Below are 20,075 nucleotides of genomic sequence, written 5' to 3'. Positions count from 1 at the left end.
CTAGACTCCATCTAGTTTTTGATAGGTGGTCAAGGTCCCATGACCCTTTTTGCCCACGGGCCCAGATCACTGTCGGTCTGCCCCTGTCCGACTTAGAGATGCTCTCAACTCTCCTGCAAAATCTTTCCGAAATATTTTGATCGTCTCTCTTTTTATCTTATTCTTGATTCTTCTCCTTTTTTATTTTTTAAATCTTATTCTCATTCCAACCTGATTTGCTATTAGAATAACAAGCCTGTATCTTGACTTATGGTTCTAGATCCCTGATTTTAAACATTTCTTTCTCCGAGGTCATGACTTGGTTTTTTTAGACTGCATTTTGAATCATAGGTTGGCGAAGGAATATCCCTCAAAAACTGATATATTTTCAATTGGGTTAAAATGTTCAAAAGTCGCAGCCATGTTACAGCTGACACACAACACAGCTTGTTCTCTTGACCGCTCCAGCGTTGGCGTCTGCTCACGAAGAATCAGCAACAAACCGTATGATACTACAGTCCAATTATTAATTAGCATACAGCATTATATCTGTTATCGCAAGGTTAACTACAAGGTTCATACATCCAATAGAACATGCCTGATGCAGGCCGCTTTTGGCCGAAACATGCCCCAGTTTGAGCTGCAATAAGCTAAGTAGCTGTGTTTGACAATAACGTTTTGCACTATGGCTGTTGTATATAGTATATATATGCACTAGAAGCACATGAATGAATATCCAGGGAGGAGGTTGGTAGAGGACCTGTGATTATATCATGGTGATCATATCTATGCAATCTTATTGATTAAAGATATCACCGGTCTGAGGTCCTCTTCCTCTCCGTTTCTAATTCACTGTCTTACAATTTATATGAATTACCCGCTGCTTTTTGGACCTAATCTAGACTACTGCAATATTATTTATATTTGCTGCACTAAATCTTTGATAAAGATATTAGTTAGTCCTGAATACAGTCGCATGGCTGATTTGATTCTGCTTCATTACTCTTGCAAAGACTCATTGGTTACCCATACAGTGGGGGAAATAAGTATTTGATCCCTTGCTGATTTTGTAAGTTTGCCCACTGACAAAGACATGAGCAGCCCATAATTGAAGGGTAGGTTATTGGTAACAGTGAGAGATAGCACATCACAAATTAAATCCGGAAAATCACATTGTGGAAAGTATATGAATTTATTTGCATTCTGCAGAGGGAAATAAGTATTTGATCCCCCACCAACCAGTAAGAGATCTGGCCCCTACAGACCAGGTAGATGCTCCAAATCAACTCATTACCTGCATGACAGACAGCTGTCGGCAATGGTCACCTGTATGAAAGACACCTGTCCACAGACTCAGTGAATCAGTCAGACTCTAACCTCTACAAAATGGCCAAGAGCAAGGAGCTGTCTAAGGATGTCAGGGACAAGATCATACACCTGCACAAGGCTGGAATGGGCTACAAAACCATCAGTAAGACGCTGGGCGAGAAGGAGACAACTGTTGGTGCCATAGTAAGAAAATGGAAGAAGTACAAAATGACTGTCAATCGACAAAGATCTGGGGCTCCACGCAAAATCTCACCTCGTGGGGTATCCTTGATCATGAGGAAGGTTAGAAATCAGCCTACAACTACAAGGGGGGAACTTGTCAATGATCTCAAGGCAGCTGGGACCACTGTCACCACGAAAACCATTGGTAACACATTACGACATAACGGATTGCAATCCTGCAGTGCCCGCAAGGTCCCCCTGCTCCGGAAGGCACATGTGACGGCCCGTCTGAAGTTTGCCAGTGAACACCTGGATGATGCCGAGAGTGATTGGGAGAAGGTGCTGTGGTCAGATGAGACAAAAATTGAGCTCTTTGGCATGAACTCAACTCGCCGTGTTTGGAGGAAGAGAAATGCTGCCTATGACCCAAAGAACACCGTCCCCACTGTCAAGCATGGAGGTGGAAATGTTATGTTTTGGGGGTGTTTCTCTGCTAAGGGCACAGGACTACTTCACCGCATCAATGGGAGAATGGATGGGGCCATGTACCGTACAATTCTGAGTGACAACCTCCTTCCCTCCGCCAGGGCCTTAAAAATGGGTCGTGGCTGGGTCTTCCAGCACGACAATGACCCAAAACATACAGCCAAGGCAACAAAGGAGTGGCTCAGGAAGAAGCACATTAGGGTCATGGAGTGGCCTAGCCAGTCACCAGACCTTAATCCCATTGAAAACTTATGGAGGGAGCTGAAGCTGCGAGTTGCCAAGCGACAGCCCAGAACTCTTAATGATTTAGAGATGATCTGCAAAGAGGAGTGGACCAAAATTCCTCCTGACATGTGTGCAAACCTCATCATCAACTACAGAAGACGTCTGACCGCTGTGCTTGCCAACAAGGGTTTTGCCACCAAGTATTAGGTCTTGTTTTCCAGAGGGATTAAATACTTATTTCCCTATGCAGAATGCAAATAAATTCATATACTTTCCACAATGTGATTTTCCGGATTTAATTTGTGATGTGCTATCTCTCACTGTTACCAATAACCTACCCTTCAATTATGGGCTGCTCATGTCTTTGTCAGTGGGCAAACTTACAAAATCAGCAAGGGATCAAATACTTATTTCCCCCACTGTATATGCAAGATGTAGATTCATCTCTATACACTGACATTTAAGATGCTCCTCTTTAGCCGACAGGCTGGATTACATATTTATTTATTTATTTATTTATTGCATTTGTATCCCACATTTTCCCACCTATTTGCAGGCTCAATGTAGCTTACATAGTTTTGTTACGACATTATTATTCCAGGATATCAGATAAAATTAGTAATGTGCAGAGATTGAGTAGGGGAAGAAAGAAAGGAAGTGATTAGGCGGGTAAGTATAGAAGGTGGACTTCCGTAACTGAGTTGGTTGGTGGGGTGGATTAGTGAAGCTATGGATTCTCTTTGTAGGCCTTGTTGAAGAAATATGTCTTTAGAGATTTGCGAAAGTTGGTTGTTTCGTCAATTGTTTTCAGGTCTGTAGGTAATGCATTCCATAGCTTCGTGCTCATGTACGAGAAGGTAGTGGCATGCATCAGCTTGTATTTTAGTCCTTTGCAGCTGGGGAAGTGCACATTGAGAAATTTGCGGGATGATCTCGTGGCGTTTCTGGGAGGTAGGTCCACAAGGTTTAACATGTAGATTGGGGCGTCTGCATGAATGATTTTGTGTACAATTGTGCAGATTTTGAACGCAATGCGTTCCTTGAGTTTATTTATGTTGCATATGAAAACCGGATCCAGAATTAGGAACCTAATGTTGTTAGCTCTTCCTTCAGTTAGACATGTTACCAAATACAGGATATTTAATTCCTCTCTTTGTTTTCAAGTCTTTTCCGTATGGAACTCATTATCACCACAATTTCGAATCTTCACCATTTATTATGCTTTTAGGAAAGCTCTTAAGACATTTTTATTTATGGAATTTAATATGAATTGATTTTAACCTCAGATTTTGTATGCTGACTTGTAACCAGAGATGTATTGTTTTTTATTGTGTTCTGCATCGAACTATTTGTGGACTATAAGCACTGCGTAACGTAACCATCAAAAGTGAAGCCGGCGATTTTGTAGGGGTCCAGGGACAGAGTTGGCACTTATGAAGTTAAGAGGAGATTTTCAGCACTTACTTGCCTTAAGGGGTCCTTTTACTAGGCTACAGTAAGTACTAGCACGTGCTTACCTCAGCAAAAAGTGCTTACCACTGGGCGTCCTGCAGTAATTTGCAAATTTGTGTGCGCGTCCCACGTTCTAATAAATAAACTTTATTTTTTAGCACTGGGGGAAGGTCAGGGGTGAAGAGTAGGCTGCTCTGCGCCAGTCAGTTAGTGCAGTTACACTGCCACGTGTTAAATGATTAGTGCGTGGTTAGCGTGTGAGCCCTTACCACCTATAAAATGCACTAATGGCCACTACTGGGAAATAGAAAAATCACAGAAGGCAAAAGTAGAGGCTTACCAAAGACAAATCACCACTGGAGATATGAATCCAACAGTCTTTATTGTTATACTTAAAAGAAGGGTCCTTCTTTTAAGCAGAAGCCTGCGCGGCCACATTGGTGATCTGCAAGGGCCGACTTCTACATGGAATGTTGCTAGTGGAATAGCAACATTCCATGTAGAATCTCAAATAGTAGCAACAGTGGAGGAGTGGCCTAGTGGTTAGGGTGGTGGACTTTGGTCCTGGGGAACTGAGTTTCATTCCCACTTCAAGCACAGGCAGCTCCTTGTGACTCTGGGCAAGTCACTTAACCCTCCATTGCCCCATGTAAGCCGCATTGAGCCTGCCATGAGTGGGAAAGTGCAGGGTACAAATGTAACAAAAATAAAATAGATACTATTGGAGATTCTACATGGAATGTTGCTACTACTGGAGATTCTACATGGAATGTTGCTATTCCACTAGCAACATTCCATGTAGAAGGCTGCGCAGGCTTCTGTTTCTGTGAGTCTGACGTCCTGCACGTACGTGCAGGACATCAGACTCACAGAAGCAGAAGCCTGCGCGGCCACATTGGTGATCTGCAAGGGCCGACTTCTACATGGAATGTTGCTAGTGGAATAGCAACTTCCATGTAGAATCTCAAATAGTAGCAACAGTGGAGGAGGGTCCTTCTTTTAAGTATAACAATAAAGACTGTTGGATTCGTATCTCCAGTGGTGATTCGTCTTTGGTCAGCCTCTACTTTTGCCTACTGTGTTTTGTCATCGTAGAGGATTTTTCCTGACTTGTATTTTGGATTTAAATAGAAAAATCAGCCATTTTATTCATGTAGTAAAAAGTGGCTGTAGCGGGCGGAAATGACCCGCATAAGCATGTGCTGAGGCCGCTTTACCGCATCTTAGTAAAAAGGGCCCCTGAGTTAAGGGGAGAAATAGGACCACTTAAAACAAAGTCCTATCTTTGTCCAGTTTATCTTAGGGGTCCTTTTCCAAAGCGGCCTTAGCACGCCCTTTGGTGGGTTTTTCCCACATGCCAAGGCCATTTTTGTTTTACCTCAGCTGGAAAATGGTCACTTTTCCATTTTCTGAATTCATGGCCACATGTTACTACTACTACTACTATTTAGCATTTCTATAGCGCTACAAGGCATACGCAGCGCTGCACAAACATAGAAGAAAGACAGTCCCTGCTCAAAGATGTTTAATCTATCAAAAGGCTCAAATCAGTGGTGATAGCATCAGTTAGAAGGCGCTAAGTAACTCTTGGCTCAGATCCCTTGAGAAAGCGACAGCGAAACGGGTGCCTGTCGGGACTTACCAAGCCAGAAGATAAGCGTTGCCTTGTATTATTATTCTTATGCACATTGCAGGTCACTCATTATAAGGTTGCTTGGTTAAAATGATTAACACATCATTTTTTAAAAAATCTACAAAAACATTCATATAAATAGTCATAAAAATGTAACAAATATAGACGGATGGGGTTTTTGTCAATGATTATATCAGTCTTTGCTTTTATGATCGCTATTATCCAATTCTTTTGCTCTGTTTCCTCTTATTCTAACTTTTTTACTTTCATAAATCATAAACAAATTGTCATTATGGCACATTTTCCGAATGCTTAAAGACTTGGGGCCTCTTTTGCAAAGCCGCATTTCTGATTCTTGTTGCGGCAAATGAGAGAGATCCCATTCAATTACTATGGGCTTCCTCTCATTTGCCGCGCCGCAATCGCTAGCACGGCTTTGTAAAAGAAGTGCTTTGCATTTTCAAGACTATTAAAATCCCTTCATCCGATAGTGCCTCAACCAGCCTTAGGTAGATTTTGTCACTCTAATTTATTTATTTGTTACATTTATATCCCACATTTTCCCACCTATTTGTAGGCTCAGTGTGTCTTACATAGTACCGGAGAGGCGTTTGCAGACTCCGGTGTGAACAAATACAAAGTGATGTTGTGGTAAGATAAAGTTCATGTGGCACAGCCACACTAGGGAATCGTACAATGGAAGAGTTGTGTTATGTCCATTACGTTCTTTAGTTTTGTTGTGTTGCAAAGATCAAGCATTTATGTTAGATCAACTTGACTAAACCATTATGGACTAGATTCTGTATCTCACGCCTAAGAAAAAAATGGACGCCAAAAGAAAACACATTTAGGTGTATTCTATAAACCTCGCCTTAATCTAGGCTTAGTTTACAGAATATGCCCAACCCCCATTTTCCGCAACTATATTTAGTCACAGCCATTTACGCCAATGAAAACCTGATGTAAATGACGTCGCCTAAATTTATGCGTGGAACGGGCCTATTCTATAACGGTATACATAAATTCTAGGAACGCCCATGACCCATCCGTGCCCCTCCCATGGCCACGCCCCCTTTTCAGTTCCGTGTCTTAGAATTTACGTGCATCGCTTTAGGGAAGACTCTTAAACATTTGTGCACGTAAAGTCTAATGCTAATTAGTGTCAATAATTGCTTGTTAAGTGCAATCATCAGTGCTGATTAGCTTGCCAAGCTAATTAAGTCGCGCAGGCCAATCCAGAATATGACCGGATTTACTTGCACAACTTAAGTCGCGCTATAGAATTTGGGGTTGTGTGTTTATAGCCTGACTTTAAGAGGGAAGAGGTCATCCAAAGTGTACAACAACTGTACAAAGTAGTTAAGTTAATTTTTCTCTAATAAAACAAATTACAAACATTGACGTCCTCACTGAACATTGTATCTAAGATTAGACTTTATGCAGGCAAAAAAATCAGTGTTTGATATATTGGTGTCACACACCTAACTGGTTTGGTTTTCAAGGTATTCAAAGTAGAGGAGTGTGGTAGCCGTGTTAGTCCACTCTTAAGGTTATCAATAGAAATCAAACAAAATAAAACATGGAAAAGAAAATAAGATGATACCTTTTTTATTGGACATAACTTAATACATTTCTTGATTAGCTTTCGAAGGTTGCCCTTCTTCCTCAGATCGGAAATAAGCAAATGTGCTAGCTGACAGTGTATATAAGTGAAAACATTCAAGCATTACTATGACAGTCTGACAGGGTGGGAGGATGGGGGTGGGTCGGAGGTATGCATGGGGACATCAAAGCATTTCATTGATATTCTAACAGGATGGGTGTTGGTAGGTGAGAGGAGGGTAATAAACAGAGAAATAGAGAAATACAACTTTATGGTTTATAATGGGCTAGGAACCCTAGATCCTTGTTCCTAGCCCATTATAAACCATAAAGCTGTATGTCTCCGTTGATCACCCTCCCCTCACCTATCAACACCCATCCTGTTAGAATATCAATGATATGCTTTGATGTCCCCATGCATACCTCCGACCCACCCCCATCCTCCCACCCTGTCAGACTGTCATAGTAATGCTTGAATGTTTTCACTTATATACACTGTCAGCTAGCACATTTGCTTATTTCCGATCTGAGGAAGAAGGGCAACCTTCGAAAGCTAATCAAGAAATGTATTAAGTTATGTCCAATAAAAAAGGTATCATCTTATTTTCTTTTCCATGTTTTATTTTGTTTGATTTCTATTGATAACCAAGGTATTCAAAAAAATTACTAAAAACTTATTTGTTTAGTAGAGCCTATCCCACTGTCCCCAATGCTCTTTAATCCCCTAATTCCGTTTTGTCAGATTTTCCCCCTTTTTGCCTTATGTCTGCTTCCTCTTGTTGCTCCCGATTTCCCATCCGTATTCACTTATTTGGCTGCTTAAGTTACTGTATTTGTTATTTTTTATTTAACTATTATATCCTGCTGTATTATGTAATTTTCTTGTAACTTTGTTAGTCACATTGAGCCCGCACATGCTGGGAAAATCCCACAAGTGAACCAAATAAATAAATAAATAAATAAATAAATAAATAAATAAATATATATATATATATATATATATATATATATATATATATATATATATATGTGAGGTAGACACATGGGGTCTGCAATTATGCATTATGTCTCATGCATATTCATTGTTGGTAGCCTAAAAATAACAGTCTGTTAGGCCTTTATACATTTTTAATATTTACTTGGACGAAAAGCTCAATGTTTTGGGTTTTTTTTTTTTTTTTTTGGGGGGGGGGATATTTTGTACGCTGAGTTTAGCAGGAAACAGTGCTTTATTTGTGGAAGGCCTGATGTTGTGATGAAATAGAAATAAAACAAGGATTCGTTTTCCCAGTAGACCGGAGGTGAGTTTTCACCTGCCCGTATCACTTATCCCTCTGCTCACCCTCGTACACCGTTCCTCTGTTCTCTGGGTCTCCATTGTTCATTCTTTTGCTGTGGCCAGAATGAAAAGGTTCAACGTACATTGCGCCATTCACACTGATATGGGGTTTCGCCATATGGGAGTTGCAAAGCCTGCCCTTTGTGCGAAGGGAGATGAATGGGCATTAGCGAGGGGTCACGCAGAAGTTCAGACAGATGATCGGAGAACTGGAGCTGGCTGTGGGCACAGTGGGATTCGCACAGCTCCCGCCCTCTTTAGGGATCCAGTGAACCGGAGAGAAATCCTAGCAGATCTGAGCTCTTGAGAAGCACAGGAAAAGTTATCACTATTTCTAGGTAGACATGCAGCAGCTCAGGAGAATTTTGTGGGGAAAAGGCTGAGTTTTTCAAAATGTCTGGCAGTTTCAACCTTTTCTGCATCTCAGCCACTGAAAATGGGGAATGTATAGGTTTAAATGAGGCTGGAGTGAGCAGGCCTCAACGCTCTATTCTTTCTGCTCTGTACCTTTGATTTTTCTCTTTGCATAGCTTCAGTTCTTTGGTGGATGTTCCTTAGCCATCCTGAGAAAAGGAGCTTCATTGTGTCTGTTCCCTATTCTTACACTAGTTTAAGGCAGTATGGTTGACAAGCTGGATCACTAAGATATGCGGTCCAGCAAACGAGTTATAGGTGAGACCAGCTCAGTACATCTGTGATAGGGTTACCATATGTCCGGATTTACCTGGGCATGTCCTCTTTTTGAGCACACGTCCGGGCAACTGGGCGGGTTTTGCCAATCTGCCTGTTTGTCTAGAAATCCGGACAAACGGGCAGATTGCTAGCTTCCCCTCCCCTTACTTACTATTGCCCTGGTGGTCTAGTGACCTCTTCCACCTTCGGGGCAGGAAAGAGCCCCCTCTTTCCTGCCCGGAGCACTTCCCTGCATGCATACTTCCTGTTGGTGATCTCGGCGTGATTCAAAATGGCCGCCGAAGTTGAAGTGACCTCGCGAGACTTCAACTCTTGGTGGCCATTTTGAATTGGCGCCGAGATCACCAATAGGAAGGATGCATGCATGCAGGGCAGTGCTCCGGGCAAGAAAGAGGGGGCTCTGTCCTGCCCCGAAGAGGTCACTAGACCACCAGGGCTGTAGTAAGGTAAGGGGAGGGGGGGTGATGGGGTGTGTGACAGGGGGAGGGGAAAATGTGACAGGGGGCAGAGCGAGGGCGTGAAAGGGGGCAGGTTGTGGTGGGGCGGAGTGTGGTAGGGGCGGGGCATGTGTCCTCCTTTTTGGGGGACAAAATATGGTAACCCTAATCTGTGACTAATTTTGGAGAGCTATGCTTCCTTCATCAGGAGGAGGTTAATGGAAAAGTGGAAGCAACCCCCTTAACCTCCTACCAGGGTTACGGCCCTCACCCCCTTTCTTTCCTCATTTTCTAAGTATTTCATTTGGCTCACTTGGTTCTATTTTGAGTCTTAATCTCTCCATTACTATATCTCAGGGGAACAAACATCTCCATTTCTCAATGTTCTTCATTATGAGTCCTACACCAGCGTTCCATCACCCACCTTTTCCCTTGCTCAGGGCAAGAGGGTGAGGTCCGTCTAACCTCTTCCGTACATTTCCTGTACCTCTTACAGGAAAAGTTTAAGACTGGATAGTGCAGTCCCCATAGGATATGGAGCTACAGTAGACGCTAATGCAAAGTGGCGGCCATATTGCACTTTGGAGGACTTTGGCAGCCTCCGACACAAGAGCCACTAGATTTTAGGGATCTATATTCATTTGAAACAACATAGGAAGTGTGAACAACTCGGCCATGTCATTTCATGATGTTGTGAAATGAAAATGAGCTGGGAAAAAAAAATCACAAAATGTCATGTTTTTTTTCGTTTGTTGTCAATGGTGCCTACTGTTTTGAAAGACTGTGAGGTTTTCAGAAAGAGGGCGCGCTCTTCCCCCGAGTTTGCCCTATTTGAATGTGTGGACTATCAGGAAAGAGAGCGCCCTCTATGTGAAATGTACTCATTCTTTCAAAAGTGCACACATTCTTTATGACACTGCTTTTGTAATGAAACAAATGCCCCCAAAACCTGAACAAAGCCTACATTCTTGTAAACGACGTGGGAAATGACCCAAAATGAAAATGTTCTGGCTGCATTTCCCTATCAGTGTTCTAATAGGCTTCCTCCATCAGGACAGTGCAGAAAGAGCTACGCTGGACATCGCATATTCTTGAAATATTATCCTTAGCTCACTCTGCACCGAGCTGATGAAAGGAATATAGATCACGTTGGCTCAGCACAGATGTGTTGAGTTAGTCCAATGAACAGATCTCATCTATTGGTTTGTTGACTTTTATTTCTACCAATTCTTTCACTGACAACTTACGCTGAGCCTGGTGCTGTGGGATACACTGCAGTATTCCTGCTGTGCCAGGGGAAATTCACTCTTTCTGAAAGCTAATTAACTAGCGTTAGCTGCTTTGGCAGTGGGGGCGTAGAAGTTTGATCCTGACACTATGCTTTGAGTGGCTTATTCATCATTCACAGTATGAACAGAAGCAAGTTATTTGGCTACATGTGCTTAAAAATTGTTGTAAGCCAGTGGTTCCCAAACCTGTCCTGAGGCCTCCCCAGCCAGTCAGGTTTTCAGGATATCTACAATGAATATTCATGAGACAGATTTGCTTGCACTGCTTCCACTGCATGCAAATCTTTTTCATGAATGTTCCTTGTGGATATCCTGATAACCTGACTGGCTAGAGAGCCCCCCTCTCCACACAGACAGGTTTGGGGACTATTATTGTAAGCTTTTTGGAGTAAGGGCATTGCCCCAGGCAGAAAACTTAGATTGTGAGCTCACCAGGGACAGAAAAAGTATCTGTGTATAATATGTAAACTGATTTGGTTGTACCACAGAAAGTTGGTATATCAAATGCATTACCCATGACATATTGTAATTTTTTTCCCATAATGTTCTGCTCACAGTGATGTATAGCAATGGTCTTATTCTTGGTTATGTAGGGGGATTTCTCCACCCATGCTTCTTAATCAGTAGGCAAAATTGGCCACTCCCTAGGCACATGAATGGAGCTGCCCTAGCTCTGAGAAGGAGGAAAGGAAGTGGAAGCTATTTGGTGACTCCTGCAAGTGCTGAGAGTTGGTTTTGGAGGAGACCTCTCTTGGGAAATGGAGATCATCTATAAGTAGGAATCTCCATGTTGGCACTGCAGGATGGGTGGGTGTCCAGATGCTATCAAAGAACACTACTGTAACCTGCTATCAGGGTACCTAAAATCTAGGTGTCTGTAGTTAGATCAGCCACAGACCTGGGCAGGCACCTGGATGTGTAACCGCAAAGGGGTGAAGACATTCCCACCACCATTTCCTCTAACCTGCGTGGGAGTCCTCCACCTACAGTCTTGCCAGTGGGGGGTGCTGTTTCACTATCACATTTTCAATTGTGCGGGACAAGCAAGCTCTGCAAAACTCCAGAGAACCTGCATGTCCTTAGTGATTGAAAATACAATACTGAAGCACTGCCCCCTATTGGCAGCAATGCAGCTGGAGGACTCCTGCTCAGCTTAGAGGGAGCAGTGATTCCTAGTATTCTTGCATGCACTTTATAGAATATGTACATTTCTACGTGCAAATGTGGCATTTAGCCATATTTGTACCAGCCATAGACATGGCATAAGTGGTCATACCTAAGTTGAGCGCACAGCTGGGTACATATGTTAGTATTCTATAACAGATCTGCCACACAGTCAAGTATCAGAAGTCACATCAAAATGCTTCAATACACTATGGAAACTGAGAAGGATTAGAGACTACTTTCCTAGACAATCATTCCAGCTAATAGTGCAATCGATAATTTATTTATTTGTTGCATTTGTATCCCACATTTTTCCACCTATTTGCAGGCTTTATGCCGTAGTGGCGATTGCCATTTCCGGAATAAGAAATACAAAGTTCATATCTGATTAAGTTATAGAGTAGTTAGGCAGTAATTTGTAGAGCAAGTTAAACAATTAAATATAGAGAGTTCATTTCAGCATGAGAGGTAACATGATAGTTCGAACATTTTCATTACTGATAGAGTGGTTGAAGCAGTCACGTGTAAGAAAGTTCGGTTTTGTCAAGTTTTGGTAGAGTTCTGTTTTCTAGTGTTTAGGATGGATCTTTATGGTATGTGTTATTGAACAAGTTGGTTTTCAGAAGTTTTCGGAAGGTTGTTAGGTCGTGCATTCTTTTTATGATACTGTCAAAACTAGACTACTGTAATGCTGCATATGCAGGATACAAAGAAAACACAATAAAATTATTGCAAACCATCCAAGACACAGCAGCAAGACTGATATTTAAAAAGTCAAAATATGAGAGAGCAACTCCAGTGGTTGAAATGTTACACTGGCTTCCAATCCATTCTTCAAAATTAGTACCCTCATTTACAAAATACTATTCAGAATGTCCCCTGAATACATGCTGGATGTGATCGAATTGTCCCTAAGAAATGCAGACCCAGAAACCAGAGGCTACCTACTCCTCCACCTAGCCAACTGTAGAAACATAATTTACAAAACCTTTTTTTCATGGCTAGATTCAGCTACCTGGGCTCCAAATGGTGGAACTCTATTCCCAAGGTCACAAGAAACATCTCTAGTTATCTTCAGAAGAACTACCTTTTCAAAAAGTTGTACAACTAACAACATAAACTACAGACGTTCTACAACACTTTCTCACGGAAAATTATTACTGTAACCTCCCCTTAATGTAAATTGTAAGCCACTTTGAACTGAAACTTGTTTTTGGAAAATAGTGGGATACAAGAATGCATAAATAGTTCATGGAATAGCAGCTGAATGCCCCAAATTGGGCACCTAACTGTTAGTGCTTTTTATCAAATTGACTCTCTTGTGTCATTACACCTCAAAGCTGAATAAAGATATGACTAGTACTTTGCTCTTAGGAGAAAGAGCTTTAGTGTGATCAGGATTGTGTGGACTTGTGGGTGTCTTTCAGCTTAAGTGACTACTTAACTAAGGAGCAGATGGCAAAAAGTCCCTGCTCCAAATTCGACTTTGTTTTTTTTTTATATATATATATATTAAGTGAAAAGTAAATTGATTGAGTTGAAATTTGGACATATTTATTTTTGAAGAAATCCAACCAGTAAGAATCATCTAGACGTTGGCAATAGACAAATACAACAATAAAAAGTATTCAACTAACAGAAAACATTATGACATAGTATGTTTCGTTCTGTAGTTTGGTGCATACAGGTGGCTGGGACAAGGGCACATCACCAACTATTATGCACAACTTATAGAATGCTATCAGTTGAGCATATTGCATGGTGCTCTTAGACCTGTCAACTTAGATCCGTCATTAACCTGTCAAAAGTAGATGCACCTAAATTTCAGCATGCCAACACAAGTTGGCGCTAGTATTCTCTAATGGCTTAGGCCAAGCTTGAAGCCATGATAGAATTGTAGTTTCTACATCTTGACCAAGTTGTAGAATTGTCCCCAAAGTCAACACATTGCTCATAAAAACTAAGATACAGTTGCGAATGAAGAACCTGAATCCTCTTTCCCTCTTTTTGCAGATCAGAGTGGACAGCCCTACCAGTGGTGCTTTGCAGTATGAGATAATCCAGGTGGTGGATGGTGGCCCTATCTTACGAGACATGGCCTTTTCTTTGAACCATGAGTATCTCTTCCTCATGTCCGAGAAACAGGTAAGCAGACCCAGGTGGCTTGATTGGAGAAAAGCGAGTATGTATCTGCCTTCCCCTACTTGTACACACAGTGAGTGCGAGATTGATATGGGCTCGGTCTTTAGCACCTTAAACAGATATGGCTCAGTGGCCTTTGATTGTGTTTCACTGAATTCTACCTGTAGAAATCCCATCCAAGATGGGAAATGTGCACATGGACTGGGATTGATAGACATATGCTGTTAAATTGAATATCATGGATTAACTAGTAAAAAAGGCCCGTTTCTGACACAAATGAAACGGGCTCTAGCAAGGTTTTCCTCGGAGTGTGTATGTTTGGGAGAGTGTATGTGAGAGTGACTGTGTGAGAGACAGAGTGAAAGTGTGAGTGTGTGTGTGTGAGAGAGAGAGAGTGAGTCTGGGTGTGAGTGTGTTTGTGAGAGAGTGTGTGTGTGAGAATGAGTGTGTGTGCAAGTGTGTATGTGAGACACAGTGTGAGAGAGAGTGTGTGTGTGTGTGCGAGAGAGAGAGAGTGTGTGTGAGACACAGATTCTCTGTGAGAGTGAGTGTATGAGACCAAGCGAGTGTGTGAGTGACTGTGTGGCACATAGAGAGTGAATGTGATACAGTGTGAGACAGAGTGTGTGAGAGTGAGAGTCAGAAAGACATTGTATATGAGAGAGAGAGTGTGAGCCCTGCCCTCCCAATCCATGCCCATCTGTCCCCTGCCCCCTCCATTCATCCTTTTCCAGCAATTCCCCTCTCTCCCTGAGCCCTGCCCTCCCAATCCATGCCCATCCATGCTCCTCTGTCACCTGCCCCTCCATTCATCCCTATCCAGCAATTCCCCTCTCTCCCTGAGCCCTGCCCTGCAATCCATATCCATCCATGCCCATCTGTCCCCTCCATTCATCCCTATCCAGCAATTCCCCTCTCTCCATGAGCCCTGCCCTCCCAATCCATGCCCATCCATGCTCCTCTGTCACCTGCCCCCTCCATTCATCCCTATCCAGCAATTCCCCTATCTCCCTGAGCCCTGCCTTGCAATCCATATCCATCCATGCCCATCTGTCCCCTCCATTCATCCCTATCCAGCAATTCCCCTCTCTCCCTGAGCCCTGCCCTCCCAATCCATGCCCATCCATGCTCCTCTGTCACCTGCCCCCTCCATTCATCCCTATCCAGCAATTCCCCTCTCTCCCTGAGCCCTGCCCTGCACTCCATATCCATCCATGCCCATCTGTCCCCTCCATTCATCCCTATCCAGCAATTCCCCTCTCTCCCTGAGCCCTGCCCTCCCAATCCATGCCCATCCATGCTCCTCTGTCCCCTGCCCCCTCCATTCATCCCTTTCCAGCAATTCCCCTCTCTCCCTTCCATGACCCCCCCCCCTCGCATCCATGCTCCTCTCTCTCCCATGTCCCAGCCTGGCCCGCCCTCTTCTCCCCCCCCCCCTTCGCATCCATGCTGTCGTTTCTCCCCTGCCCTCCTGCTCCCATTGTTCAACTTTACTGCCCACCCTCTTCTCTCCCCCCAACATCCCTTTTCTTTTGTTTTTCTTTTTAAATTTACCTCCGTGGTGGCGGTTCCGGCAGCGCAGCGTCAGGTAAGGAGGCGGCGCTCCCGATGTCTAGCCTTCCCTTTGCTTTGTTCCGCCTTCTTCTGACGTCATCCTTGACGTCAGAAGAAGGCGGGACACATCGAAGGGAAGGCTAGAGACGTCGGGAGCGCCGCCTCCTTCCCTGATGCTGCGCTGCCGGAACCGCCACCACGGAGGTAAATCTAATATAATAAAACGCACCGTGCGTGGGTGCGATCCGTTTGTTGTTTTTTTTTCCGCCCTCGCGATCCGTTTTTTTTTTCCGCCCTCGACGTCATGACGTTTGACGCGAGGGCGGGCCAGAGACGGCTGGCTGGCTTCACACCATGAATCCACGAACCCTACAGCCAGGGAGTGTTTGAGTGACTTCAGAACGTTGTCTTCAGAACGTTCACGGTGCGTTTTATTATATTAGATATTCATATATTGTTTTATTTATGTATTGATTCTTCTTGTACAAGAGATCTCCAATATCTTCTTGTATATCAGGTGTTCCTAAGCTTGTCCTGGAGCCCCAAAAGTCAGTTGCGTATTCTGAATATTCACAATGGCTATGTTTGCAATTAATTTGCATTTGTTAGGAGGGTAATTTTATAATAGGGAACCTAGGATAAGAGGGCAGGAAGGTGCCTATGTAGGAAAGTAGGTGCCCACTTTTCTTTATAAAAGATTTGTATAAGAACTGTTAATATATGGCCTGGCTTTAAGGCTACCACTGGAATAGTGATGGCCAAAGCTATGCAGCCTAAAACAACTGAAAAAGTACTGACTAGGCCAAACAACAAGTAAATGATTTAATATTTGAGAATCTGCAAAAAGCAGGTCTGAACAATGAGTCCTGCCACAAATTGGTACAATTTTTAAATCAAATACAGCACCTGTAATGAAAGAATGATGGATCAGATGAATAAAATGGGGCTTATTATTTTTGTATAAAATGATACAGAGGTCATACAGAGTTCATAAGATGGTATGAAAAGTATTGCAACAGGGAGATGTGACACTGGTATCTCAACCGCAAGATAAGAAAAACAACTTGTTCCCAAAACATGCTGATAAGACCGCATGGGAAAGTATCATGTAAGAAATTGAGAGCAAGGTATCTCACCATGTACTTCTATGGAGAGGTTTGTGTATAAAAGAGGGGAGATTTTGCCTTAGTTTCGGAGTCCTCCCCAACGCTTCTCTCAGACGGCAGGGCGCTGTGCAGATGAACCCAGAATCTGTCTGATGTCTGTATTTGTATCAACTTGAAGACTTGTCTTAGGGTAAGGAATAAAATGTACCTATCCATTTAAACCTATCTCTGTCTTTATTTTTATTGATTCTATCTTCTCTTTACCTTACATTTAGCCTACAAGGTAGATCCCATACAAGTGACACTCAGTTTTGGACAGAAAGCAGTAGTTATGGGAATTAGTTTTCAATTACGGCTCCTAATGCCACCCCAGAACAGACCCCCTTGTGATTGGGTGACAATGGAGGTTAGAGAAACTATACAGAACCTGTTATATGAAATAAGTACCTTTAGTCCCCCAGTGTGAAAGGGGCAGAAAGAGGTCTTTAAGAAAGGGACATTTAAACAGAACATAAGAGTTGCCCTACTGGGTCAGACCAAGGGTCCATCTAGCCCAGTATCTTATTTCCAATAGCGGCCAGTCCTGGTGACAAGTCCCTGGCAGAGTCCCAAAAAGGGGCAAGCTTTCCTGCTACTTAATCCCCAGGTCTGCCTTAATAACAGTTTATGGACTTTTCCACCCGGAACTTGTCCAAACCTTTTTTTTTAAACCACCTATTGCTTTTACCACACTTAACCCTGGTAATGAGTTTCAGAGCTTAACTATAAGCTGAATGAAAAAAAAAATATTTTCCCCTATTTGTTTTAAATGTGCAACTATCGTAACCTCATTGAGTGTCCTCTAGTCTTGTTCAAAGAGCAAACAAGCGATTCATGTTTACCTGTTCCACCCTATTCAGGATTTTATAGACCTCAATCCCACCTCCCCCCCCCCCCCCCAGCCACCCAAGATGAAGAGCTCTAACTTCTTCAGCCTTTCCTGATAAGAGAGTCTTTCCATCCTCTTCATCATTTTGGTCACCCTTTTTCTCATTTCACAATATCTTTTTTAGATGCGACGACCAGAATTGCACACAGTACTCAAGGTGGGGTCTCACCACGGAGTGATACAGAGGCATTATGATAACCTTAGAATTATTCTCAATTCCTTTCCTAATAATTCCCAACATAAATGGCCAGTGTGGCCATTTGCTTCAGCTGTAGGGCAGGTCTAAATATTTCTCATATACATGTGTAAATTTTAATGTTTTATAATCTACACGTGTACTTATATTTTCCACCCAAACTTTCTCCCTGTGCATATAGACCAGCACATTATCTGCCATCATGCCAATGTACGTATTTTTCAAGTCATCGGTATTTGGTAAGGGATCATTTACACGTGTGTGTTGCCACATTCCCCTGGATTCTAGATAACGCGACTAAAATTGTGCGTGCAAATCCAGGTGTATTCTGCATTTGCACGCTTACTTTAATTAGTTATCAAGCCACATTGAGCCTACAAATAGGTGGGAAAATGTGGGATACAAATGTAACAAATAAATAAATAAAAATAAATAATCTGGGCCTGTAGTGAGGGTTCATGATTTTACATCATATCCATTCAGAGATGTGGCGCTGTACATTTTTTTCTCTTTTTCTGCGGAGTAGATGCTGACCTTCCCCTAGCTTCACTGTTTCCCCCACTCCTCATTAGCTCTCTTATTATCAGCTGATTTTTCTTCTGGCTGGAAAGATTAGAAGGCATGATGTACCATAAGTAGCATCCATTACCCAGCTCATTCGTAACACCCCCACCCCCTCAGGTGAACAACAAGCAGGCATGTGTAATTCTGAGGCCACACACCAACTCAAAAGTCTTTCATAATCCAGCAGTCAAGAGGCAGCTGTATACACAGAACACGGCAAATTTCCTGATATGATGAATACATCCCAAGGCCCAATTTCCTTCTGAAGCTTTTCCTCATAGTTCTGACCTCAGATAGAGAAGTAGTTTCCTGTTAGAAGTGAATAAGACGACGTTAAGTCTTTTTAATGGAAAGCGTGTTTCTTCAAGATATTTTTTATCTGGTTCTCATGTCGGTGCTCAATGCAGAAGGAACCTAATTCCGAAATGCTTTATGAGAAAGCAGAGAGTATCTGCTCATTACTGAATACAGCCGATGTCTGGTGAGACTTTGTTTTTTTTTGCAGAGATTAGAACCCGTAGACTGTGTTGATCCTGAAAGAACTGGATTTTGTGCGAGACTTTGTATTGCCCCAATATAAAGCCTTTGCTGTAATTAAATTTTTGAGACCAGGTAGGTCTGAAGACACAGGTACACAGACAATGCAACTTAATGGCAGTGCCTTAGAAAGTCCATTTATTACATTATCTCTAATTATTTTCAGTTGATCCAATGAAAGGTGGCGTAGTTGGCAAATAATGCAAATTAGCATCAAAACCTGTGTTTCCTGATTTTTTTTTTCGTTAAAGAAATCAAAACACACCATCAGAGGTATCTAATTTCCTGCACCTCTACAGCATCTCTGAATCCCATAAACCACCCTGTTAGTTTTTTGGGTCCTGCCAGTGTTTTAATTTCAAATTACTACAGAAGTGACTTTCATTGAGAGGAGTTTGCATCTGTTTGGAACTCTCTGAGTTCATTGCTTGCCCTCTGGCTCTCTGCTTGAATATTTATAGGACAGCCTTCCTCTCTCCCCTCCCCCTTTGAAAAGAGGGGGACAGAGACATTCACACATTCACCCTCACTGCTGAGGGCCAGGCCCATCATTTATGTGAAGTGAATCTGGGGCAGGGAGAATTGTTTTCCCCTTTTCTCTCTCCCGTGGAGATAGTGTGTGCTAACGCCATTCGTTTCTACGCAGGAAAAAAAAATGAAACAAAACCTTTCTGGGTGCCCATCCTGAGAGTATATTACACTATCTACATATAGGGGCAGTGCCCAAGGACCCAGGAGCTGTAGGGGGCCCGGTGCCTCTCTCCCATGTGATCGACTCTAAACCAATCACGTGGAAGAGAGAGGCACTGGGCCCCCTGCAGCCAACCGTGGCAGTACCTGTCAATCCCAATCCCCTCTGTACTTTCCCATGGGCAGCCTAGACAGAAGAAAATGGTCACAGAGCCATGCAGGTACTCATGCATACCTTTTGGCCAGTCCTGCCTCCAAGTGCGCATCAGAGGGAGGCGGGACCTGCTGAGCTATGCAGATCGCTTGCACAGCTGGCTTCATGACTATTTTCCTACATCTGGGCCACCCATGGGAGAGTACAGAGGGGATCGGGACACTGACAGGTACTGCTATGGTTTGGTAGTTGAAATCTGGGATGGGATTGGGGGCGGGGGGGGGCCAAATAACCTTTACTGCCCAGTGGCCTATATCACTGTCGGTCCACCCCTGTCTACACATAATGCACACTATTCTTAAAGTGTGCGCTATTGCACACAGCACGTGCTCATAAGTACATAACTGTTGCCAT

General features: G+C 43.0%; 1 protein-coding gene across 1 annotated transcript in view; it reads left to right on the top strand.

Annotated features, from left to right (window-relative positions):
- The window catches only part of LOC115478998 (plexin-A4-like), a 950,498-nt gene that overhangs the window by 383,971 nt on the left and 546,452 nt on the right, over positions 1-20,075 (top strand). The window contains 1 exon segment of the mRNA XM_030216702.1: positions 13,804-13,935. Within this exon segment, the coding sequence (XP_030072562.1) occupies positions 13,804-13,935 (132 nt within the window).

The sequence above is a fragment of the Microcaecilia unicolor genome, chromosome 10, assembly GCF_901765095.1.
Source record: "Microcaecilia unicolor chromosome 10, aMicUni1.1, whole genome shotgun sequence".
In the NCBI taxonomy this organism is placed as follows: Eukaryota; Metazoa; Chordata; class Amphibia; order Gymnophiona; family Siphonopidae; genus Microcaecilia; species Microcaecilia unicolor.
Note: the sequence above shows the minus strand (reverse complement) of the source record. Positions and strands in the feature narration are given on the sequence as shown.